The 25,785-nt window shown below is 47.2% G+C and overlaps 2 protein-coding genes across 6 annotated transcripts in view; one reads left to right on the top strand and one right to left on the bottom strand.

Annotated features, from left to right (window-relative positions):
- LOC133370615 (urokinase plasminogen activator surface receptor-like) overlaps positions 1–25,785 on the bottom strand; it is a 38,129-nt gene that overhangs the window by 8,172 nt on the left and 4,172 nt on the right. The window contains exons 2-8 of one of the 5 annotated variants that reach the window (XM_061597179.1): positions 17,231–17,395; positions 9,914–10,361; positions 8,960–9,073; positions 7,294–7,329; positions 5,871–6,017; positions 4,336–4,473; positions 1,672–1,848 (exon numbers count right to left, since the gene is read on the bottom strand). In XM_061597179.1, coding sequence (XP_061453163.1) covers positions 1,672–1,848; positions 4,336–4,473; positions 5,871–6,017; positions 7,294–7,329; positions 8,960–9,073; positions 9,914–9,995 — 694 coding nt within the window. In that variant the 5' untranslated portion in view covers positions 9,996–10,361; positions 17,231–17,395. Of the gene's footprint in view, positions 1–1,671; positions 1,849–4,335; positions 4,474–5,870; positions 6,018–7,293; positions 7,330–8,959; positions 9,074–9,913; positions 10,362–14,876; positions 15,129–17,230; positions 17,396–23,769; positions 23,883–25,785 lie in introns of those variants that run through there. The other 4 variants (XM_061597180.1, XM_061597178.1, XM_061597177.1 and 1 more) reach the window with 4 other exon arrangements.
- Positions 17,702–25,108, top strand: LOC133370873 (urokinase plasminogen activator surface receptor-like). The gene is made up of 4 exons (XM_061597752.1): positions 17,702–17,726; positions 21,402–21,539; positions 23,491–23,634; positions 24,891–25,108. The coding sequence occupies exons 1-4, from the start codon at positions 17,702–17,704 to the stop codon at positions 25,106–25,108; spliced, it is 525 nt and encodes a 174-aa protein (XP_061453736.1).

Consider the following 25,785-nt stretch of genomic DNA (forward strand, 5'->3'; position numbering starts at 1 on the left):
ATCCCCAGCAACAGGCATTCAGAAACTCACTGCCTCCAACAGTGGAGGTACAATACAGTACATGGTTAGTGGTCCTTGGTAGAAAAATTCATGGAGCACAAGGCAAACAGAGGCATGTCTGGCACCTTCATTGTACAGTTTTCAGCAGATGCTGAAGATGCACCTCTTTCCCCTGGCCTTTGACACCTCAGAAGCGTGTTTTCAGGACCCACCCTATTCCTGTGAATATAATATGTTTTAATTGTTTTTAATAATAGATATTAAGCTGACAAAAACCACCCTGGGAGTGGTTTCATCCTGTGGTTTTCATCCTGCAGGTGAAGGACTGGTAATAAACGTAATCACCGTCATCACCCTCTTTTAGAGCTATCCAAGCTGATGCCCATCACTGTTTTGTTCTGTGAGCGAATTGGCCCAAAGCCATCCGGTGAGACTTGGTGACTGATTCCCATCTCTCTGGTCCAAGTCTGCCCACTACTCTACATTCGTTCTTTTGTCTGCTGAGGAACCTCTGTGTCTGTGTGCTGCAGAGGATTCTGGGACATATTCTAGGGCTCACCCTCTATTCCCATGATGCACCAGCCAGCCCATTTAGGTTTTGCTGACAGCCTGAGGCTGTGCCCTAGAAAACACACTCATTGCTCCCCTGTGGTTTCACCTTGCTTATTCACCATTCCTGCCCTTCTAATTGAAAAATTCCTGAAATAGATTCTGAGGAATCAAGTGGCTCCTTGGAACACAGCTTGAAAACCACTAATCTCAACTTCCTGAGAGATACCTGCAAAGGTACGGGCATAGAAAAAGGAGTAAATACAAAATACAGTTCTTGAAGACAGCTCGATCTTGTAGCCTCACCCATCCTCCTTTTAACCACACCTATTTAGTACCACCTCCACTTCTCTTTGGTCATACCCCTCCTGTAAAATAACCATCAGTTTTACCTGAACTTTAATTATTTTGGTAGAACTGCAGAATGCATTCAGCAGCATTGCTAAGAGTTCCCTGCAAATGGATCCCTCCCACAGAGGCCATGCTAAAGTGGTTCTTTCAACACCACTAGGGCTGGCTCCAGAGGGTGGCAACACTGGGCATTTGTCAGGGCCTAAAAAGCAGCACAGGGCCCACTGCCCTAACAGTGCTGCCATTTCCACTTTGCACTGAGATGTAGCCTTAAGAGGATTTTCAGTTTGCGTGTCCTGAAGATTAAGGGTATGAATGGCTACTAGCCATGATAGTTCTGCTCTACCTCCCCTGTTGGAGGCAGTATGCCTCTGAATACCAGATGCTGGGAATTGAAGTTGTGGAAAGTGCTGTTGCACTAAGGATCTGCTTTCGGACTTCCCGTGATCTTCTGTTTGGCCACTGTGAGAAGAGGATGCGGCCCTAGATGGGCCACTGGCCTGATCTAGCAAGACTCTCATGTGGCCTCAGTGGCTGAGGGCTCCTCCACATCTAGGACCCAGCACTGACCACCACCATCCCCTCATCATCATCTTGGAAGCCATCTGCAAGATAGAATCACAGAATAGTAGAGTTGGAAGGGGCCTATATGGCCATCAAGCCCAACCCCCTGCTCAACAGCAGGGCCAGTCTGCGCTGATGCATAGGGCAGCATTTCTGTTCTAGTCCGAACATCACTGTGCCGGTTTACTGTCACCATTGAAATGTTACCTTGCTCTGAAAAGTGGCTACAGAGGCTCTTCAGCCCAGGGCGGCCATCGTTACACAGAGGGGTGGAACAGCAACTGATATCCAGCCTCCCCGAGAGGTCTGGGAGCACATACTGCCGGCGACAGAGTGTCTCCAGGGCGCACGTCCGGTAGGTCATTTTCCAGGCACCGTTGATCACTAGGAAGTGACACAGAATAGCACATTGCAGGCTGCAAAGATCTCAGAGCAGGGGGTTGTCAAACTGGTTATGGCTATATCATCCAGTTGCAGCAAATCAATGTGCAAATTTCAGTTGTCTTCACTCCTTTAGGCTCTTGGCCAGCCTTCCCTAACCAGGTGCCCTCCCTGCTGCCTGGGGCTGATGGGAGTTGTATGTACTCCAAAACATCAGGAAGACACCAGTATGGGGAAGGCTTTCTTAGTACCTCTTCCTTTTTTGTCCAATCATTTCCCCCAGTTCTCGGTTCCTCTCCTCCTTCCTCCTTTTGCCTCTTCCCCTCTTTCCTCTGAACCACTCCTGCTTCCATCTCTCTATTCTTAGGCACTGCTGCATCCTCCTCAGTCCACTGCCTCTTCATTTGCTAGGGCCCAGCTTCTTCTACCCTTGCTTCCAAAGTACCTTCCACCTGCCCACCTCTTAAGTTCAGAGCAGCTCTGCTAGTGGACGCAGAGATCTATCTGCCAGCCACATCCCTTCTGTGACAACATAACAGCTCAACCAATCACCACTTTTCCTAGGCCCTTGCTTCCTTTCCCTCTTGCTTCCCTAGCCCTGGCCCCAGACATAACCTCAGCCCTAGCCCTATCTCTAGCCCTAAGCCCAACCCAAACCTGAACTCAAACTCTAATGCTAGTCCTAACCAGAGCTTGGAAAAGTTACTTTTTTGAACTACAACTCCCATTAGCCCAATCCAGTGGCCATGCTGGCTGGGGCTGATGGGAGTTGTAGTTCAAAAAAGTAACTTTTCCAAGCTCTGGTCCTAACCCTAACTCTAGCCCCAAAACTAACCATAGTGTTAGCGCTAAACCTAACCCTTATCCTAACCCAAGCCCCAGACAAACCATAACCCTAGCCTTAATGCTAACCTTAGTCCTAAACCTAAACCTAGACTTACCCCTAACCCTGGCCTTAGACCTAAATCTAGCCCTAGACCTAGCCCTACCCCAATCCTAACCCTAGCCCAAGGCCTAACCCTAACCCTAACCATTGTCATGGGCTCCGTGGAGCAGTCCCGGAGTGATGTAGAAGAAGAAGATGAAGCTACAGAATGGATCCCGGGGGGAGATCTTAGCAACTTGCAACCAGGAAGTACTGAGACAGTCAACTTCAGTACTTTTGACAGGGACAGCTCCTCCCCCTTAGTTCCAGTTACAACAGAGGGAACTCTGGCTGTTCAGGAGCCTGTCCCTTTTTCTTCCCTCCACCCCCTCTTTTCTCTCAGGTTGCTGCTACTGTGCACACCTCCTTTAGAGGAGGAGGATCTCAGTGAAATGCCATCGCCCCCAGACCTGTAGACAACTGCGACGGCAGGCTCAGATGGCCCCCGCTCTTCACCTAGGAGGAGCGCTCACTTGTGCTCACATTCCCATTCTGTGATGTCTTCCTCACGCAAACAGAAAGAGTCCACCCAAATCTACTTAAGGGTTGCAACAACATCTTAGTTTTGAGTAGTCCTGCCTAGTTATGCTGTGTAGCCATGCAGAATCTTGTGTGACCTATAAACTAATCCATGAAGCGCTCTAAACTGAGGTTTTTCGTTAAACGTACTGGAGACAAGTACACCAGCTAGTCTGAGTCTGATTCCAATAGGCTCGGTCAGGACAACCCTAACCCTAATCCTAACCCTAAACCTAACCTTGAACCGTAGCCCAAGCCCTAGGTTTGGAATAGCTCAGCCAATGACAGACAACCCCTTCTAGTAGACAAAGTGACATCAGGTCAGCGCAGCCAATCAGAGCCAGAGGCTTCATCACTGCCACCACAAAATCCCTTAAGCACAATATAGAGTTCAACATTGAAAATCCCAATCAAGTATCTTTTTTCATCTGGGATTCTCAGTGTGGTGCCCATGTACACCACAGCACCTGCAGACATTCCCCTTGGCATTCACCAAGGCCCCCTGCACCTTCCCATTCCTGAGGTCGTATTCAGCTCAGTGCTACTCTCAGTAGACCCACTAAAATTAATGAACCTAAATTAGTCTTGTTGATGTCTCTGCTCTTGAATGCTGAATGCAGCACTGAATACCATCCTGTGGGTGGTGAAATGAAGGAAACCCTTCCAGAGGGTTGCAGTGAAGGCCCTGCTAAAACAGATGAAAAAGCCTTCATTTTATAGTAGGGGATTCCAGGCAACTTCCTTCCCAAAACAGGAAGGAGTTCACATTGGAATCCCCTGCTAAAAAGATCCCTTTCTTTCATTTTTAACAGGGGTTTCCATGCAAACCTCTTCTTGAATGGGGAAAATGGCCTCATTAGCCAACCTGGACCCCATAGCAGGCCAAGACTGGCCCAGAGGCTGGAGCTCCCCACTCCTCCAAGCAGGACGCCTTGCTTGCTAAGCTATTTCAACATTCCTTTTTTTAAGAGCCTCCCATTCATTGCCTTGCAATACTGTCTCCCTTTAAGAGCCTCTGATAGCATTCAAGAGAGGTCCTACTTTACCAGTAAAATCCATGCACTGGTTCATGTCCCCCAAACACTTGATCCGGGTGGCATTGCCTGGGGCACACTCTCCCGTGCCTCGATCGAAGCAGCTGTAACATTCCATGCCGTTGGCCACCTGGGGGCTACTGGCAGGAGCTAGGAAGGCAGAGAAGGAGGATGGCATAATTTTATTGTTGTTGTCTTATTCATTCATTCATACATTCATACATTCATTTATCCATCTATTTCCAAGACCACCCTTCATCACATCCATAATCCCAGGTCAGTTGCCACCATATAATACAGCCCAGTTTAAAATCCATTTAAATAAAATAACCAATGAAAATGGAATTGCTACTGCATCAGCCCAGAGACCAATAATTGTGGGGGCTCTCATTGCTTAGTCCCTAGTGCATATGTAGAAAACCATTTTCAGCCTGTGCGCCATCTTCTCTTATATTCCTGGGGCCACAATGCCTGCTGGCTAGGGCTGATGGGAGTTAGAGTCCAAAACATCTGAAGGACACTAGGTTGGCATCGGGCTGCCACACAAGGCCCTGGCTACAAATTATTAGCTATTAATGCTGTTAGACATAGGCCACATTCACACCATACATTTAACCAGTCATGGCTTCCCCCAAAGAATCCTAGGAAGGGTAGTTTGTGAACGGTGTTGAGCGTTGTTAGAAAACCCCTATTCTCACAGAGGTACAATTTACAGGGTGGCTGGCTCCACGCATGACTGGGCCCTTGGGCACCAGCCTGCCCCAGGCCTATGGCTTCATAATCCCCAGCACTCCCTCCTGATGCAGGTGGGGGAGGCTTCAATGGGCCCACTTGCCCCACCTACCTCCCACATCAGCACACTATGTGCACACATGCCTGCCATCACCCAAGATGGTGGCAGGGGCATCAACCCCTTAGGGATGCCCCTACCGCCATCATGTGTGATGGCAGGCATGTACACACAATGTGCTAACAGGCTGAAGTGCTGATGTGGGACGTAGGGGGCAGGTGGACTTATTTAAGCCCGTGCCACCTGTATTGGGGGGTGTTGCCTGGGGCCCTTGTTCTGCGATTCGTAGCAGCATCGGGATGCTGGATCCCACAATCCAATGCTGGCGTGGATTGCAGAGCAGGAACTCCACCCTCCCAGCCTAAGGAGGGGGCCTCCAGAGGCCCTTCTGGGCCACAGGGGCCCTCAGCCAGGGCCCGACCTGGCTGCCCACTGGTGCCAGGTCTGTTTAACAGTCAGTACCTCTTCCCAGAGAACATCCATTTGCTAGTCGCTTTATACAGGAAAAAAGCGTCTCAGTGTGACTTAACAGCAACATAAAATACAAACAAGTAAAATTAATTAAAAGCCAAATTAAAAACAATGTATAGTACAACATTCCTAAAATGCTCATCCAACAATGCAATAAGAAGGACAAGCCCTACCCCAACCTCCTGAAAGATGACTAGCACATGAAAGGTTAACTTAACCACCAAATGTCTGTATCCCCCATAGCCACCCTCCTCAATGGATTGTGCATCTGATCCACCCCACTTACCGCCTGTGAAACGGATGTTGCAGAGGTCTGAGTCACAGTAGTATGCGTTGTGCACCTCTTGGTCATCTTCAGAATACACGTTGGCCGTGCGGTTGGATACGCCCTCCCCAGAGCAGCCTTTCATCACGTACTCAGCTATTTCTAGGTCTGGGGATAGAAATGCAGGGGGTAGGGAATGCAAGGGGAGCCAGGCCACAGGTGCAGGAAACCTTTCTCTCCTCAAATGTCGCTAAATTACAACTCCCATCAGCCCCAGCAAGCATGACCAATGGCTAGGATGATGGGAGTTGCAGTTCAACAACATCTGGAGGGCCAAAGGTTCCCTAAACCTTCCCTAGAGGCAAAAGGTGACAGAAGCTGAAAGTTCTTCAAGTGAGCCAGTCTCCCTTGTGATTCAGAGTTGTCCCTTGAAACGTCTGCTCCTCACCACGTCAAGACTATGCACACGTGTGTGGCAATAAGCAATAATGCTTAATAACCAATTGAATTCTCTCTCTCTCTCTTTACTGGTGGGATACAGCGCTGGCCCCAGACATGTCAGGGCCCTTGGGCACAAGCCTGCCCCGGGCCCCAGCACTCCCCTTCCACAATTTGCATGCCAACAGCTCCAGAGCCTCCACCATTCCCTTGCTGCAACCTACCTTTCTTGGCTGTTGTGCGGTTGCATGCACAGCGCTGCCCTTACCCAAGATGGCGGCCAATGTTTCCCTAAGGGGCTGAAGCCTCTGCCGCCATCTTGGCTCATGGCACGCATGTGCATCACTTGTACTCACATATCCTTCTGTTATGCAGATTGCTCAGAAGGGTCAGCTGATTCGGAGGTAATGAGAAACTTATCTGCATGTTTGAAGAAGACACACATTGGAGCCTGGAGAAGGTGAATATCTCCAAGCTGAGGGAAGGATGCACAGGGTGCGTTGTATGAACAGCAGTCATTTGGAATAGACCTGGTGTGGGGGGAGAGAGAGGAACGGACAGCACGTGCCTGAGAGTTGCCTAGAGGCACCTTAGAGTGCAAAGTTTCTCTCTAATACATAATGGCTATGTTCTACCTTCATTGTCAGAGGCAGTATGCTTCTGAATACCAGTTGCTGGGCAGGACGCTGTTGCACTCTGGTTCTGCCTGCAGGCTTCCCATCAGCATCTGATTAATCACTGTGAGAACAGGATGCTGGACTAAATGGGCCTTTAGGCTGATCCAGCAGGCTCTTCTTATATCCTTAGAAATAGTTGGCTCTGGCTGTCATTGGCTCTGGTTCCACCTACAGCTGGCCTCCCTGTCTTCTACCCTGACAGTCCTAATGGGCTTCAGCCATCACAGCACTGGAGAGACTGAAAAAATGTCCAGGTCAGAAAGGACAATACTCAGGTTTGAGACCCAGCACCTTTCATTAAAGAATAATGACCAAACAGCGTGACTCACCTGGCAGCATAAACACCTCAGTGTAGTTGTTCTTATCTGGAAGAGAAGTGGGAGGCAGAAAATCAGTAAAAGAGCCTGGAGTTCATCTTAGTTGTTGCTTTTGTTTAAGGACCTGCATCCCTCCATTGTGGAAAGATCTGTCAATGTCAGTTCTCTCTCAATTTCAGTGCGAATTTCTACAAATAAACACATTTTTGTAGGCAATTTTGACTAACGTACAATTGTTGCAAGCCATATCTCATAATGAATTTTTCTATGTTATTTTCACTCATATATTCATTTTAACAAGAACTTTCCCCTAACATATGCATTTTTGTAAACATTGTTTGGTTGGCGAACTCCATTGCAAAATTTGATTAAGTGCAAATTTCAAAGGATGGCTGTGTTTTGGTTCTCATATTGTTTAGGAAAGTGCAAATCTGATAGATTCAGCTCAAAATGTGTATTGGAATCTAATTTCTCACCCATCCCTATCCTCCATATATTGGTGGACCAACTCCCATCAGTCAGTCCCAGGCCCCATGGACAATGGTCAAGGATGATGGCAGCTGTAGTCCAACAATATCTGGAGGGACACAGTTTTCCATTCCTGCTAGATTCTTGCGCAATCCAACTCACCCTTCCACCAGGCTGGGGTGAGTTGGATGCTGTGGATTTCTGGCAGTGCCAGGAGGCTCCTGGCGGTGCCAGGCTCCACCGGCAGCAGCCCTCCACTGTGGCGGAGATGTGGCTCTACTAGGAACCTTCCAGTGCCACCAAGGGTCCACCGAGGATGGCCAGCCCTGAGGGACAGAGGCCCAGCAGAAGCCGGCAGAAGGCACAAAAATGGCGTTTCAGAGGTGTGGCGGGGTGGAGCTGCAGGGGGACTTACACTAGATCCTTCTTGCATTCAAACCCCTCCCCCAGGTCCTGATCCTCCTTCAGACTCCATCAGCCTTTTGCTGGCAGAGTAAAAAACATTTTTAAATCCCATTCAGGTCTACAGGGAGCTCTTACTCCCCAGGAGGCCTGTTGGCTGGAGATGGCACTTTCCAGTCAGTTCATGCACGCAGCTCCTCATGGAGCGGGGCGTTCAGCTGGGCCGGCAGCAACCAAGCAGGAGGAAGATCCCACTGAGCTTTCCATCAGCTCCACCACCACTGCCTGCCCGGCAGTTGGATTGCTCTGTTATTGGGCCCATAGCTCTTCCAACATCTGAAGGCTTACTTTACATTGGTTAGTTTTATACTAATCTGACTGTCACAGTTCTCCCCGGAGAATCCTGCGAATTATGCACTGTTGACAATGTCATATTAAAGGTTCCTGCCTAGTAGCTGCCCTCACAGGTCCACAGTTTCAATGCTTGGGGAGGGAGAGAGAATGCCGATGAAACCAGGGATGGTGAATATGCGGTCCACAGAATCCTCCAACACGTCTGGAGGCCCACAAGTTCCCCATCCCTCTTCAACCATTTCAGAACGGTTCTTGTCTGCTGGTTTTCGCATTAGCTGCAGTCACTGTTTTAAAACAACATTACTGAGATGTTTGTGTTTCTTTTTCAAAATGTTTTGTCCATGCTGATTTTTATTGCTCATAAAAATGAATAAATGCTCAGTAAATAGCCAGAAAGGTAGCATCAGATCAGCTGTTAGGGATGTGCTTTTTTGGTCTAGGTGAAGCCTCTTACAGAAGAGTTTGATGGTAGATGCAAAGCAGGAGCGGTCTCTGGGCGTACACAGCTGCTCCGCCTGGACGCATTCATGGAACATTCCCACACACTGATAGCACCGCAGGCTGTTGGCTAAGGGGGGGGAAAGATAAGTTAGCAAACAGTCCTCAGTTGGGGGTTCTGCCATGGATAAAGACAGCCCACAGGATGTGGCCCAAAGACATTATTTGCTCATTGGGGAATTGTGAAGGAGTTGTTAGTCAACTGTCCTCACACACCTTATGAGCGTACAGTGTTCTCTGTTTTCATGCTGCTCTGAGGAAAAGGAGGCTATGCATGCGCATACGTGCACTTTGCAAACACAAAGATACAGCCATGCTCAAGGGGTTGTTCAGCAGGACCAGAGACTACAACCAGAGACAACTCAGGTACAGCTGAGTCACCTCAAATGTCTGCAAACTCTTGGCTGGTGGCAAAGCTCAACCCATTCCAAATTCTTTCCACATTTGAACCAAGAGCCAAACAACACCTTGTCGTTTTTCGCTTTTTTTTTTTTTAAAAAAAGAGTGCTTAAAAACAGGCCACTTTTATTTTGAAGAAAAAGAAGCCATGGTACCCTGAACCAGAACGTGCTTCCAATCCAGATCAGGGTCAAATGCCACTTTCCTGCCAAAATAAAAAATCCTGCCCCAGCTGCTAGTCTCCCCCAAAGGTTCTGTTTGCAGTAAAGAGCACCTTCAGAGGCAAATCAGCAGCTCAAGGGGGGGCACAATATTAATCAGGAAACTGCTGCCAGTCAGTGTAGAGACAAAATAGACCAATGGTCTGACTCGGTATAAAGCACCTTCCTTGTTTCCTGTGGCAGATGTTGGGGGCAAAGAAATAGCAAGATTTTTTTTCCCCAAGCCCTAACTGCTTGTTTGTATTCCACAGATAAAATCCACTCCTAGTTATCTGATTAATAATTCTTACCTGCAACCAACATGGAGAAGAAGTACATGGCTATCACCAGTGGAGCCTTGATCCCATGCTGGCATTTCTCCCATGCCGCCATCCTGCTCACAGGTTAGGCACTTTCTCCCTTCCAGTAAAAGGTGTATTTGCAACAACCACTCAGGCTAGAAGTGACCAGAGAACATGCCCTCTAGCCTAAAGCCAACTGCAGGTTTCTCTGAATGCCTGCAGTCCACTCTCCAAGAACAAAAGAGGCTGGGTTTGGCTGAAAACAAGGTGGAAAATACAATCTGTTCTTCTTGGGAAATTCACCACCGTTGGTCTCCAGTGTAATGGGATGCTAGTTGTGAGATCCCAGCTTAACACAGCTTTTTGGTTGATCTGCCATCTCACACCAGATATGTTACTTTTGTGGACTTGAGTTGCTAGAGATGTTCTCTGATCATCTGCAGCCTCCTTTTGACATCTGGAAAATCAACAGAAACATCAGTTTCATTTATTGTGGTGTAGTGGTTAAGGTGTTGGACTACGACCTGGGAGACCAGGGTTCGAATCCCCACCTAGCCATGAAGCTCACTGGGTGACTTTGGGCCAGTCACTGCCTCTCAGCCTCATGAAAACCCTATTTCTTAGGATCACCATAAGTCGGAATTGACTTGAAGGCAGTACATTTACATCTAGTCATCAGACCATCACACCACAAAAGTTTGTGACAGTGTGAAAGTAACACAAAGTGACATCAACAGAAGTTAACTCAGGCTCCAATAAGCTACAACATGAACAAGCTTAAAATGCCCAATTTCCCTGGCAGGTGAAAAACCTTCTCCTTTAAAAAAGTAAACACTGTTCCTCTCTTAATAAACATGCAGATGTAATATTAAAATAAAGTACAATGGGATGAAATAAAATGTACTTATGCAAATCTGAATAGATGTATGTAAAACCTAAATGGATAAAAGCGTGGAACAAACTTACAATTCTGAATCTCCCTGACAAGATGTGGCAGAAACATAAAGGGTGCATTAAGCCCGTTAACATTTCCTCCACGCACCAGAGCTTCTCAAACCTTTTTCTTCAGACTTGCTTATCCCTGCTGACTGTAGACTAATTTCTAGGTCCCAGACTTAGGAAAGGATTCAGAAGGTGGCTGCAAAGAACCACAAGTGAGGCTTCCCACTTCAGACCCTCCAAATGGTGCTCTGGAATGGATTCTCACAGTGCTGCAAGTATCAGATCTGTTGCACTAGAGCCGGGGGGGGGGGCACGAAGAGGCAGCCACACAACACTGGCATTTTGTCCTGCCCCTTCTTGCTGGAAAGCTGGAAAGGCCAATGTGCCCCCAAGCAAGCCATTCAAGCTAAGGAAAACTGCGACTGCCCAGCCAATGATGGGCAAACTAGTAATTCTTCACACCTGTCCTTCCATGAAGGTCTCTTACAGCTCTTCTATGGGAGGGGGGGCAGCCCTCCGTTTAAGAAATGCTGCTATGCACACAAGCGCATACCCTCCAACATGTCACACATGGAAACAGGGACATCCCTATTCTCATGTCAAGGGTACCGCTAGGGATAGGAGCATCTGTCCATTTCAGTTTCTCTCCATTTCTAATTTTTCCATTCTTGAGTTCAATCCTCCACATCAGTTTGCAAATGTTTAAAATTCCTTATGAAAATTCATCAGCATCTTAGTGTAGCTTTCTCCTGATACGCACATTTTTGTATGCAGTGTTGTTGCCTAATATGCATTTTTACAAAGCGGTTTTCCCTAATATAATCATAAAAAAGTAGAGTTGGAAGGGGCCTTTAAAGCCATTGAGTCCATAATGCATTTTTGTCTGTTTTGTTGTTGTTATATGCCTTCAAGTTAATTAGGACTTATGGCAACCCTATGAATCAGTGACCTCCAGTAGCATCTGTCATGAGCCACCCTGTTCAGATCTTGTAAGTTCAGGTCTGTGGCTTCCTTTATGGAATCAATCCATCTCTTGTTTGGCCTTCCTCTTTTTCTACTCCCTGCTGTTTTTCCCAGCATTACTGTCTTTTCTAGCAAATCATGTCTTCTCATGATGTGTCCAAAGTATGATAGCCTCAGTTTCATCATTTCAGCTTCTAGTGATAGTTCTGGCACACAATTATTTGTCTTTTTCGCAGTCCATGGTATCTGCAAAGCTCTCCTCCAACATCACATTTCGAATGAGTTGATTTTTCTCTTATCTGTTTTATTCACTGTCCAACTTTCATATCCATTCATAGAGATCAGGAATACCATGGTCTGAATGACCCTGACTTTAGTGTTCAGTGATACATCCCTAAAATGTGCATTTTTATGAACTCTTTACCCTAGGGCAGCCTTTCCCAACTCGCTGGCCCCCAGATGTTGCTGGACTACAGTTCCCATAATTCCTGAGTGTCAGCCAGGCTGGCTGGGGCTGATGGGAGTTGTAGTCTAGAAACATCTGGGGACCCAAAGGTTGGGAAAGGCTGCCCTAGTGTATGCATTTGTGTATACATTTCTGGCCCTTGGGACTCTCCCTCACCAAGCCGTTTTCCCAGGCCACACCCCTCACCAGCCCTGCTCAGCATTTCCCTTGCTGGAATGTGTCCTTGAAGAGTGGGAATGCCCCTTGCTTGCTTTCATTGGGGATGGAAAGAATGCATTTGTGCATATAGACACCTATGACTTTTGCATGGCTGGAATGTAGCCGAACTGCACAAAGGTAAGAGTCACATCCAGTGCTCTGGCCATTTTTGTCTCCAGCCTCACCCGCTGCTGCCATATGGCCCCAAAAAGGTTCCCCACAAATGAAAGAAATGCTGGCTGGAAAAGGTTCCCTGACCCCAAACTACAGCATGCCGGACAGATGGACATCCAGCCTCTGCTTAAATACCTCCAAGGAAGGTAAATTCACCACCTCCAGAGGCAAGCTGTTGCCCAGTCCGACAGTTTTTGCTTGTATGTCCACAAGAACAATTAGTCATTGCACCCAACCAGAACTAGGCCACATTCACAATGTACATTTAAAACACTGTTAGAATGGCTTCCCCCCAAAGAATCCTGGGAACTGTAGTTTGTGAAAGGAGCTGAGACTTGTTAGGAGACCTCTGTTCCCCTCACAGAGCTGCAATTTTCAGAGTGGTTTAACAGTCCATTTTTCTTCCCTGGGAACCACAGCTCTGTGAGGGGAATAGGGGTCTCTTCACAACTCTCAGCACCCTTCACAAGCTATAGTTCCCAAGATTCTTTGGGGGAAGCCATGACTGTTAAAGTGGTCTAGGAGTGCTTTAAATGCATAGTGCAGATGCGGCCTCAGTACAAGGCCCCTTCCTGTGTTCCCTTGGTTTAAAACACAATGCACATCAGACAGGCAGCATCTCTCTTTTCTTTGGGGGCACCTATTAAAGGCATTTCTTTTTCAACAAGCCTTTTACGTGGAGATCTTTCTCCCACTCGGTATCTCTGTTGGATCTGAAGCTGTTTTTATATATGAAATGGTTTTACATTGTTTTTATGCGCCTGGAATTGTTTTTAAATCGTGTTTATATATGGACTTGTTTGTACATATGGACTGTTTTCTAATTTTTTTTTACATATGGGGTTGTTTTTGTTACCTATGTCATTACTGTGAAATCGCCTTGAGTTGTTTTAGGGAAAGTGATTTATAAATGGAATCAAACAAATAAGTACATAAAAGTGTTGGCCCTTGTGAAGTGTGGTGACACCGTTTGGGTTCCGGCAACTAACGATCTTGAGCAGGCACTGCTGGTTTGCAACTGTAAAAACAAGGATGACTCTTTGCAGCAATTTAAAAAAGGCCACCTCCCAACACATCCTGCCTTCCCCATCCCCCTGAAATTGAGCAATGCCATGCCAAGGGTGGAAAACATTCCAGTTATGCAAAAGCCGTGTGGGCGACGAAGCAAGACATGACCTTGGGTGCCACAGAATTTATTTCTGAAGGTATGGCTCATAAAGGTTAACAAGCTGTCATCTGAAAGCAGCCTGTTCCACACACACACACACACACACACACACACTCCCACCCCTAATGCTCACTACCTTCTGTGACCAAAATTTTCCACTCAAGCCATTTGTTGTTTCAGTTGTATCCACCTGCCAGTGTTTTCTGAGAGGCCTGTTGCTGTTGTTTGCTATTACAATCCATGCCACCAGGAGTCCACCATTTTCCACTCAGGGAGAAATACAGCAAATAATTATGCAACTGACATGTATTGCATTATGCAATCAGCCACAGATTGAGTAGGCTCCCAAAGTATGATTCCAGCCTGCATTTAAAGGAAAAAAAACCCCTAGCCTTAGAAGCCCATTCCCTCTGCCACCAGGCTGGGAATGCTAGCCTCTAAAAAGCCTCAGGGGAAGAAATCGCCTTCTGACAAACAGGTGGCGTAAGAAAAACAGAGCTAAGGGGTGGACCACCAGGCAAGTGGTTAAATGCAAGGGTGGAACAGTATATACAGCATGGCTAAATACAGATTTATAATCAAACATGATATATCATGCATTGTGCACGCAAATTGTGCATCAAAATCAGGAAATGACAAATGCAATCTTTAAAACGGTACTTGAAAGATAAGTAAATGGAAGGAAGCACAGAAATACTCCATGCCTCTGGTGCCATTTGGTCTAGGGCCAGTCCTGTCTATGGGTCAGATGCATCAGCCTCTCACTCTGCCACCCTCAAAGGCACCCCAAGGCCACTGAATAAGTGTGACATTTTTCACTTCTGTTTTCCTGAGTGGTGAAACTGTTTAGGGCAACCTCTCCAGGATGTCAGGAGAAGCGCCAAGAGGCATTGGTTCTCTGTACAGCCATATTTTGAATGCAGTGATTCAGAAATGCATCGGTGTTTGAATGCAACACATAGTCAAGTGCTTCTGTGCAACTCCAGAGATTGTGCATCTTTTAACTGGTTAGTGCAATCAATGCAATATATCATCTCAGACAGAGAAATTATATGCCTTACCTCCCCTCTCAGGACTCAGACATTTTCGACCAGTCAAAATTGGCTCATGTGCTGTGTAATACTTGCATAGAAGAGGGAATTTCAACAGGTACAGCTTCTCTCTCCTATGAAGGACGTAGGAACCCGTGAAGCTGCCTTATGTCAGGTCAGGCCATTGGTCCATCTAGCTCAGTATTGTCAACACTGACTGGCGGCATCTCTCCAAGGTTTCAGACAGGAGTCTCTCCCAGCCCAATCTCGAGATGCCACGGATTGAACCTGGGACTTTCTGCATGCCGGGCAGATGCTCTGCCACTGAGCTACGTCTGCACCTTCCGAGTTTCCCTCTCTGCTGCCCTACGTCTAAAGGTGCGGGAGCTCTGCAGCCCTCAGCTGTTTAGCTCATCCCCAAGCGTGCCAATTGCATCTGGTCCAGAGGAAACCTGCCAAGGTTCCTGGGGAACCACCTTGTTCATGGATGGTTTGGTTGCATCATCCTGTCCTCTCCCCTCTCGGAGCTGCCCAGCAGGTTTTAGGCCGAGCTGCCTTCCCCAACCAGAGGCTATTGGGACAGAGAGCTGGGAGTGAACACCTCGCTGAGCCGAGCCAGAGAACGAGACAGACCAGAGAGGCGATTAAAAAGGAAAAAGACAAGGAAGTTTACCATCTTGATTGCCTTGTTGGCCACAGATGGGTTGTTGCCACCAGGGGGACTCCCTGCTACTGTGAATAATCTGTCTTCCTCTTATGCCTGGGTTAGAGGGGAGTCATTCCGGTGCAACAGGAGCAAGGGCTCCTTGGGTCAAAGAAGGACTTTGGGCAAGTGTTGGCTTGTCCTCTCACCTTGTTGCAGAGTGGAGAAAAGCAGCATTTTCCAAAATATCCCCTCTTCTATTGAACTATTGATGGCATAGGACCCTTTAATTCAGGGATGGGGGACCTGTGGCCCTCCAGATGTTGCTGGACTGTTGATGGGAGTTATGATCCAACAACATCTGGAGGGCCACAGGTTCCCCATCCGTGCTTCAAGAGGTAGCCTCCTTTGCATCTGCACCTGAATTACTCCCTCACCTAATTCTGGAATAGGAACATTGCAGTCTGTCTCTCCCTTCCCTACTGCTGTCACCACCATACGTCGTTCCTCTTTCCTAGTATGTATTAGAATTCTGTGTCAGCCACAGTCTGGCTGCTGCTCCCTTTGCAAGCTGGAAAAATACCATGTGTCTTCCTGATGTTCTGCAACCACCGCTCCCCTGTTAACATGATTCGATTCCTCAGTCCTGGGCCAAGTGCTCTTCAACATTTTTATTAATTACTTGGATGAGGAGGTGCAAGGAATGCTTATCGTATTTGCAGATAATAAAAAATTGGGATGGATAGCTAATACCTTTGGAAGACAGAAACAAAAATGAAAAGGATCTTGATAGGCTGGAGCATTGGGCTGAAAACAACAGAATGAAATTCAACAGGGATAAGTGCAAAGTTCTACACCTAGGAAAAAGAAACCAAATGCACAGTTATAAGATCTGGCATACTTGGCTCAGCAATGCTACATACAAGAAGGATCTTGGGATTGTTGTTGATCACAAGCTGAATGAGCCAACAGTGTGATGTGGCTTCTAAAAAGGCAAATGTTGTTTTAGGCTGCATTAACAGAAGTATAGTTTCCAAACCGCGTGAAATACTAGTTTCCCTCTATTTGGCACTGATTAGTCCTCATCTTAAGTACTGCATCCAGTTCTGGACACCACACTTTAAGAAGGATGGAGACAAGCTGGAACGGGTTCAGAGGAGGGCAACAAGGGTGATCAGGGGACTGGAAACAAAGCCCTATGAGGAGAGACTGTACATGTTTAGCCTTGAGAAGAGAAGACTGAGGGGAGATATGATAGCACTGTTCAAGTACTTGAAAGGTTGCCACACAGAGGAGAGCCAGGTTAGGCTGGTGCGGACCAGAGAGAGGGCTTTCTCGATTGTGGCCCACACCCTCTGGAACTCCCTTCTCTTGATCTTCGACATACTCCCTCCCTGACAGGTTTTCGCCGAGCCTTAAAAACCTGGCTATTCAGGCAGGCCTATGGGATTGGGGAGGGTTAGTTTTATGATGTTTTAATTGGAAACTGATTTTAAATTGACTATGACTGTGTTTTATTTTGTATATTGTATATGATGTATTGTTTTTTATTGTATGTCGCCTAGAGTGTCCATTAACCTGGACAGATAGGCGACCAATAAATAAAATTATTATTATTATTTAATCGTCCCAAAGTTCAGGACACGGAATAATGGGCTCAAGTTACAGGACACCAGATTTCAAATTAACATCAGGAAAAACCTCTTAACTGTTAGAGTGGTATGACAATGGAACCAATTACCTAGGGAGGTGGTAGTCTCTCCAACCCTGGAGGCCTTCAAGAGGCAGCTGGACAGCCACCTGTCGGGTATGCTGTAATTTGGATTCTTGCATTGAGTAGGGGGTTCGACTTGATGGCCTTATAGGCCCCTTCCAACTCTATGATTCCATTCCTTGTTTCCTATTGCTGGAAATAGAACCCAGATTAGTTCCGACCCACAGCTGTTTCCCTGGAAAGTCATTTGGAAAGGAGTGTGGCCCAAGGGGTGCCCACCTAGGCAGTTCCACAGGATAACTTATCCAATCCCTGAAGCCCCCTGATGGGGAAAACTGCCCAGGGCGAGGGGACTCCTTTGCAAAATGCCAAAGTATGCAAAATATTGTTTCTGCTTTGCTTCCCACAGCTTTGGGTCTAACATGTCACAAATGCCTGGGGACACGGGAGAATTGCACCAACCATGAACAACTCCGTAGCAGCGACGAGACTCTTTGCATGGAGGAAACCCGAGCTCCCTACGGTACGTGGCCTGGAACTGGGGCTGCCAACTGACTCAAGCTGCGTGTGTGCCTTGATTTGCAGAAATCATCAGGTGAAGCTTTTTTACAGAAACTTTTGCATCACTACCTACTAATGCCTATAGTGTGGTGGAGTGGTGACACTGTGGACCTAGAACCTGAAAAGCAACTTTAAAAGTTGTGCAGGGGGAAGGGAGAATTCCACCTTGTGGTTTTTCTCATTAAAGTGTTGCAAGCACACCTGCAGTTGGCTGACTTTCTCTTCTCCTCAAGATACAGGATCAGCCTCAGGCCCTGAACCTGGCAACCCTATGTGAGGGTAACATGGAGAGAGGGAGAGCCATCTTGGAAGAAAGGTGGGATATAAATGTAATAATAAAGAAAAGAGATCAAGCTGCTGTTCAGTTAAAAGCACAGCGACAGCGGCCCATTGAAAAGGAGGCAGGCCTGCCTGGGAATGCTAATAATGGATGCAAATGAAGAAGATGTGAAATATTCACCTCAACAGTAGCAGTTTTTCTGTGGTTTTTCGCAGTATAAGGCAGCCTCCTACGTTGTGTAAGGTTGCCAACTTTCAACCACTCATCAGAGCATGAAAAAAAATGGAAATGGACTGCTTTCAAGTTATGGCAACCCTATGAATAAGCTTTTCACGGCAAGCGGCATTCAGAGGGGGTTGACCATTGCCTTCCTCTGAGGCTGAGAGGCAGTGACTGGCCCAAGGTCACCCAGTGAGCTTCATGGCTGTGTGGGGATTCGAACCCTGGTCTCCCAGGTCGTAGTCCAACACCTTGAGCTGCTTTACACCAAGTCAGACCATTGGTTCGTCTAGCTCAGTATTTCCTGCACTGACTGGCAGCAGCTCTCTCAGGTTTCAGAAAGGGGACTCTTCCAGCCCTACGTGGCGATGCAAGGGATTGAACCTGGGACCTTCTGCATGCAAAGGCAATGCTGTACCACTGAGCTACAGCCCTTTCCCACAGCTATGCGGAGGTGTAGTCGTCCAGGGTCTCAAAGGGTCTTAGACCCTTTACTTTTTTAGGAGCAGCATCCCAGCAGGGTCCTTATGCCTCCAGCATCCTATGAGCCAATCAGCATGTGCTTTAAATGTAGGGTGTGGATGTGGCCTACATCCCTAACTTCTAAAAGTGTCATCCTTCCCCTTCCCTGAGTTTGCTTTCTTGCCCGATGTTAACCTACAGCAGTGCTTCTCCTAGGCAGTCATATGCTTCCTTTACACAACCACATAAACCAGTGAAGCAGCAAAACAAATATAAAATGCCAGGTCAGGAAGCCCTTAAATGGGGAGCTAACGACTCTCTCTGCCTGGAGGCAAAGCTAAGCAGCCAAGGTCACACATGGAATTTTTTTAAAAAGTGATAGAAATCTGAGATACAAGCTTGGCTCGGCTCCTAATTGGGTCTACAGAATTTGTCGCCCGCCAAGTCAAACACATCCCATCAGCCCTGTGGGGAAGCCCAAGAAGGGCTTAAATGATCCTTTTGTAATAAAAGACTAAAATAAGGGGGCATCCCTGGTGTTTAATTGTCAGAGCAATGCTCCATTGTTGCTTGTTTGAGATAATGGCCTTCAAGAACCCTAGGAATGCCTTCTCACCTTCTAGGGCTGTTGTGAGGAACCCTTGGCTTTCCAGATGTTGCTGAACTACAACTCCCATCATCCCTGGCCACTGGCCATGCTTGCTGGGGGTGATGGGAGTTGTAGCCCAACAACATCTGGAGGGCCAAAGATCCCCCACACCTGTTGTAGGGAAAGGCTACTACTCAGTGGGAGGTCTCAGTCTCTGACACATTCATTGAATACAAAAGTGGAGAATGGGACTGTGCTGGCTAGCCACTCCCCCTACATCACCGCACCCCTCTAACCACATCCTTTGTGTTCATGCAGTTCGGTTGAATGCACGATTAAGAAACCCACTCAAGAAGCCACAGGGTTCATGGTTGCTTGGAAGCCCCTATGCATATAAATAGGAGCCCCTTTAATGCACTCCATTGAACATGCGTCCATTGGGGGTGGGGCAAACTGAAGTCAGGAATGAGACTAGTTGTCACAGTCCTGTTGCCCTTTCATGTGTTCGCTGGGGGCACTTCCAGACTGTCGCTTTTTTCTAGTAGGATTCAATCACGTATCCGCACGTTCAGGTTGCACAATTAAAGCTGATTAAGAGCTCTTACACAACAAACTGTTTTCCGCAAAAGACTGGACTTTTTGCAATAATGGAAATGACGGGGAAATGCAGTGGAAAGTGTAGAATAACACTTGTTTTGATGCAATGTCATCTATTATCTCTGCAAACAAGTCAGGATGAAAGCTCATCAAATAGCCAACATCATCTAATCCCCCTGCAAACAAATCGGGATGAATGCTCAGTCAACCAGTTGTCTGGAAGTTCTCTGAATTAAAAGGGCTATAGTCATATAATGAAAGAACTGATTCTCTTCCTGGGCCCTCCAGACTGGTGTTTTATTGTGGGTGTATTCTGCAACATGGGGCTTATCCACATGGGAGCATTACTTCGTACTAAAGATGCTGTTTTTACCTCCATTTTCTATTTGCACTGTCCATAGTAAGGGCTCAATACCAGCTGCAAACACTGTGTTTTCTATTCACACTGAGGTGAAGGATCAATCACACAGTTTCCTAATGATCACACCCTCTAATTTAACATTTCCACTGCCTCTGGTTGCTTGGCAATCAAGCATGCTGCAGTGGGTCCCTTTTAAAAAAAAACCCAAAAGTGCAAATATCTGTGTTTTCCCTGGTAGGATACAGCTGAAATACAAATCTTTGAGCATTGTTATGCTTTTGCGCACAACTTAGGGGGAAAAGAGAATAAAGGCACCGCTTGCAGCAACATAAAAAAGGCCAGCATAATGGAGGAGAGCAGCAGGAAATTGTTTTGTCAGCCTACAAGAAATAAAATGAATGAAGGGAGGAGATAGTAGGCATGGAAAGGAGAACATTTGACACACCCATCTAAAAGCATCGGAGCAAAACGTCTGCAAGCACTAGAGATACAGAGTTAAGACTTTTTTCCTTCTCTTTTTGTATAATCACAAATGGACTGAGTTAGTATGGATTTACAGGGGGGAAACAGCGTGATAGCTAGTAATGTCATGTGAAAACCATGCGAATTAAAAGGAGATGTGAGTAGCACCAAACACACAGTAAACCACAGTGTAGATGAGCCCATGTTCTCCACACAATAACAGTGCATTAGTGATGGATTTATTCTGCTTTAGTCTGTTCTGCAATGTTTCCCCAATGCTACCACATTATTGCTGTCCAGTGAGGCTATAGAGCAACAAAAGCGAGACAAAAATAAACCAGAACATTTTACAATGTTACAGGATTTCATCAGGAAGTTACAGGATATGCACTGACTGAAAATGAAGCAGTGTGACTGACCCAAAACTTTTGCAGGCGCAAACAGTATCAAAAGCAGGATCTTGTGAGACCACCACCCCCGATAGCATCATCAGTGCATATCATCATGGATGCACAATAAAAAAGATGTCTGGAGGGGTCCCTAGTTTACAGAATATTCCCTATGTGGTTGCATGGGGGTGGTTCTCACTGTCTGCAGGGGTGACTCACTGTTTGTAAGCCTCATCCAGTGCATTAACTACCTTCTTGGTGTGTCTTCCCTTCCCTAGGCCCCATAAGTGAGACCTTGAAAAGAGGGTGCACCACATCCCACTACTGCCAGTCTTACTTCTCCGTCCGCAGGGGCTTCATCTCACAAAGCATCTTCTGCTGTTCTGAAGATCTTTGCAATATCGTCCCCTACAATGGTACGTCTCTGGAGTGCAGTCAACCCAGATGTGAAAATAAGCATACCTTTGAGCTCTCCAGATTCATGCATGACACGCTGGAGAAAACTGCTTCTGTTGCTTCCATGTGCCACTAACTATCACCTCCTCTCTGCTGCGCAGCTGGTGTCAAACGTCTCCTCTGGGCGGCAGCTACAGCTCAGTGCATCTTTGCATGCAGAAAGCTCTGAGTTCTCCGGCACCATCCGTTAAAAAGATCAGGTAGAAAGGGATAGGAAAGAGTCTCTGCCTGGGGCTTAGGAAGTCCTTTGCCAATCAAAGTAGACGAACCTGAGCCAGATAGACAAATTTGCTCACCTGGTTCAAAGGAGTTCACTATATTCCCTTTGGGGACGGGCCGTGGCTCAGTAATAAAGCCTCCGTTTTGCATGCAGAAGTCCCAGATTCATTCCCCAGCATCTCCAGGTTAGAGCTTGAAGAGACTCCCTACTTGAAGCCCTAGAGAGCCACTGCCAGTCAGTGTGGCAATACTGAGCTAGGTGGACCAATGCTGTGCCTGGTACAAGGCAGTTTCCTATGTTGCTATATTCCTTTTTTTCCCCCAAGTTGGGCTGCTGGAATAGCGTTGTCTCTTCTTTCTTTTCTCTTGACCTACTTTTCAGACAGTTTTAGCATCTGTGTGGAGGGCAGAACTTCACCAGGTGTTGCTCTTACATGTAAGGAGATACTGCAGTGTCAAATTTCTGCTTGCTAACCAGTAGGGCAAAGCTGGGGAATCTTTTTCAGCCTGAGGGCCACATTCCCTTCTGGGTCACCTCCTGGGGGCCACTTGCCATTGCCAAAAAGTGGATGTAAATTTTAACTTTGCACAGTGGGCTAGTCTCCCTACACATGCCTCTCTGTTTTCTATCTAGGCAAGCAAGAGACATTATCAGAACTGAAGGACACATTCCAGCCAGGCAAAAACACTCAAAGAGGGTGCCAAGTAGTAGTGTAGTGACAAATTTGGAAGTGCAAGGTCCCTTCATCATAGTCATGCCACATCCCCTAACAGTCACGCTTCCGCGCTCACTTGCTTGCTCTCCATTGTCATCTCCACACTCCTCAGTTCTTCCCATGTGCAACTTCTCTCACAACAGATGTCCTTAGGAGCTGATTAGCATGAAAGGGAAGTGTGTTTGCTATTGAGAAGAGTCTTCTCAGTGTCTAATTCACCTCCTTTCACTCTGATTGGCTCCAGTCAGCAGGAAAGGACAAGGAAGGATGTTAAAAGACTGTTCTCAGTGGCTAACACACTCCCCTTTCATGCTAATTGGCTCACAGGATGCAGGAGACATAGGGACCCTGTTGGGACCCTGCTCCCCCCCAAAAGTAAAGGATCTAAGACCACCTGAGACCCTGAACCACTACACCCCTGGTGCCAAGCAAAACTGGGATAGAGTGTGGCATGAGGGAAAGGGGTGGCATAGGGAGAGTCCCAAGGGCCAGACAGACTTGGAGGGCCACATTTGGCCCTGGATCTGAGGTTCCCCATCCCTGCAGTAGAGCATCATTTACAGCAGGGGAGGATGGGAAAAAAAGGAAAGCAGGGTATAGCAAGAATGTTTGCGATTATTTTCTCTCTCTTGTCTTCATACCACATAACCGCTATAGCAATGATATCAATGCAGCACAGTCCTGGCATCCAGTCAAATGTGGGCATGTTTAAGGGGTCTTGTTCCATGGAGGAATGGCCAAGCCAGTGCAAACAGGAACCGAGCAGGAACAGCAAACACTCTCTCCTGCACTGTAGATATTTACTGAGACTTTCTGTGGGCACCATAGGAGGTACTGTTGGGCACACTGGCACCCAGAGGCACCACACTGGCGACCCCTGTTAAGGATTTCACATCCAGAATCGATAGTTTCATAACTCAGAATGGAAGGGAGAAAACGTGGTCCTTATGGTATGTTCTTTCTTGCCACCCAGAAGTCACTTACAGCACAGAACACAATGGAGTGGAATGCTACAGTTGCATCAGCAGTTTAGAGGAGTGTAATGAGACAGACATGCCCAGCACCCAGTGCAGAGGTAAAGAGAACCACTGCGTGAAAATCTCCCGCCAATGGCTGCCAGGTAATATATTTCGAAGGGTTATGGATGTATTGGGGATCATTCAGTTTGTAACTTAAGGGTTAATTCTGTTAGTACGACAGTTAACTAAGAGGGAGGGAGGGAGGGTGTGTGTGTGTGTGTGTGTGTGTTGCTTACCAACCAGGGTGGAATGATGTTCACTGAGGTAGCACATGCTTCAATTGGTTATGTAATTCTGGGGGAGTTTTCTTCTGTATGTTTGGTTGTATGTTTTCCTGCTGTGTACAAGGCTGAAAGTGAAAGACAAAACCTCTCTGATCCTTCCTCCTCAAATTATACACTGTTTTTTGTTCAGTTTGCTCATTAAAATATTACCAGGACTTTTCTCTCTGGACTCCATCTGCGTTAAGTGATTTTACTCCTAATTTTTAAGAGCCTTATTTTTAAGATGTGTCCCTTAATTGGGCCTGCAGTTTTGTGCCCATGCTCGGGTTGTTTTATGCAGTCACACAAACACACACTCAGGGTTTTTTTTTCTCAAATAAAAATTGTACTACTGCAATTTTCCCAAATCTGCTGACAGCTCCTTTTTGGGCATGGGGCAAGGGCTCAGTGGTAGAGCACCTGCCTTTCATACAGGCATCTGCCAAGGTCACAGGTTCAATCCCCGGCATCTCTAGGTGGGGCTGGGAAAAACTCTGGGTATTAGGCTGCTTTGGGCATATTGTTAAAAAAAAAAAAAAGATAAAGCAACTCACGTTGAACCAAAGGCAAGGGGCGAAAGAAGAAAACACTGCTGACGCAAAGAAGAAAGTCACGTATAAAATCGACCACTAACCATACCAGGGTGTTTGCCTCCTTGTTGCTGGACTTGAAAGCATGTGGGCAAATTGTAGCCCAAAGCAGACTCTCCAGTGAGTGCCACGATGAGGCTTCAGAGCTAAGCAGAGAGCTCTTTGCGCTTCCCTAATAAGGTATGCAAAATAAGCCAAGATATGCAAATAGCTCCATTTTGAATAATTTAACCTGGTCACATGGTTTGGCTTTTTGTGGCCTGAAGGGTTTGGATTATCCTGTTAAAGGTATATATATTTGCTTTTATTTTGAGCTCAAAACAGACAGCGCCCTGATTAAGTCTCAGAGATAATTACAACACAAATTGTATTTAAGGTTTGCTCAGTGGAATCTCTCGCCTGATCAGCATGCAAGATGTGCCATGATACCAAATTTAGGATTGGTTAACTCATGGTCTGCAGGCCATATCCACACACTTTCTCCATTCCTCTCTTCCAACACAGATTACGTCCGCCGTGCCAGGATCCGAGCCGGCTGCGCCAACCAGCGGCTCTGCCAGGATACTGCCTTCTATGGAGCCCTGATGCCCAAGCTGCCTGTCAGCTACATGACCTGCTGTCAGGGCCCATTTTGCAACAGAGAGCAAGGCCAGGGTGAAAGAAGAGGCAAGAGCGCCCTACTCGCCCTGCTGGCTGCTCCGCTGCTCATAGCCCTGAACTAACCCAGAGCTACTTCCATGCCCCGCCCCCTCCGGCTGCCCCAAAGCAAAGCTCCTCACTGAGTACCATGATCTGACCTCCAGCAGGAGTCAGTTGAAGAAGGCAGGCAAAAGGATCCCTCCAGAGCTCTAGGACAGAATGTCGCCATTGTGGGCAGGAGGTACGACCCCATACACCAGGGGCCAGAAACTTGGTGGGCCTATGGGTCCATATGCAAACTGCAGAAGCTATCATGAGCAACACAAGTGCACACAACAACCTATTCTCTTGGCTACAACAGACTGCTTCTTTCAAGCCACATTTCAGCAGAGGGGACTCTGTGGGCCCATGGGCACCCCTGAGCCCCACGTTGGCAAGCAGACGCAAGCAGACCTAGCTCCGCGTCTTGGAGGGTGCTGAGCAGGCTGCCGTAGCTGCTTCCAACCAGTACTGATTGGGCCCGGCACCAGCAACCACATGGGCTCTCTAGGCAACAGCACCGCTAAAGCTGCCAGCCCTCCCTCCCGTGTATTTGCTGGTGAACAGGCTTACCCAGCCAGTAGCAGTGTAATCGACATTGCAGAACAGTGATTGCCAACCTTCACATGTTGCTGGACTACAACTCCCATAAACCCCAACAGCCATTGGCCCATCTAGTCCAAAGTCCTGTTCACACCGTGGCCAACCAGATGCCCATGGG

The sequence above is a fragment of the Rhineura floridana genome, chromosome 15 (genome assembly GCF_030035675.1).
Source record: "Rhineura floridana isolate rRhiFlo1 chromosome 15, rRhiFlo1.hap2, whole genome shotgun sequence".
In the NCBI taxonomy this organism is placed as follows: domain Eukaryota; kingdom Metazoa; phylum Chordata; class Lepidosauria; order Squamata; family Rhineuridae; genus Rhineura; species Rhineura floridana.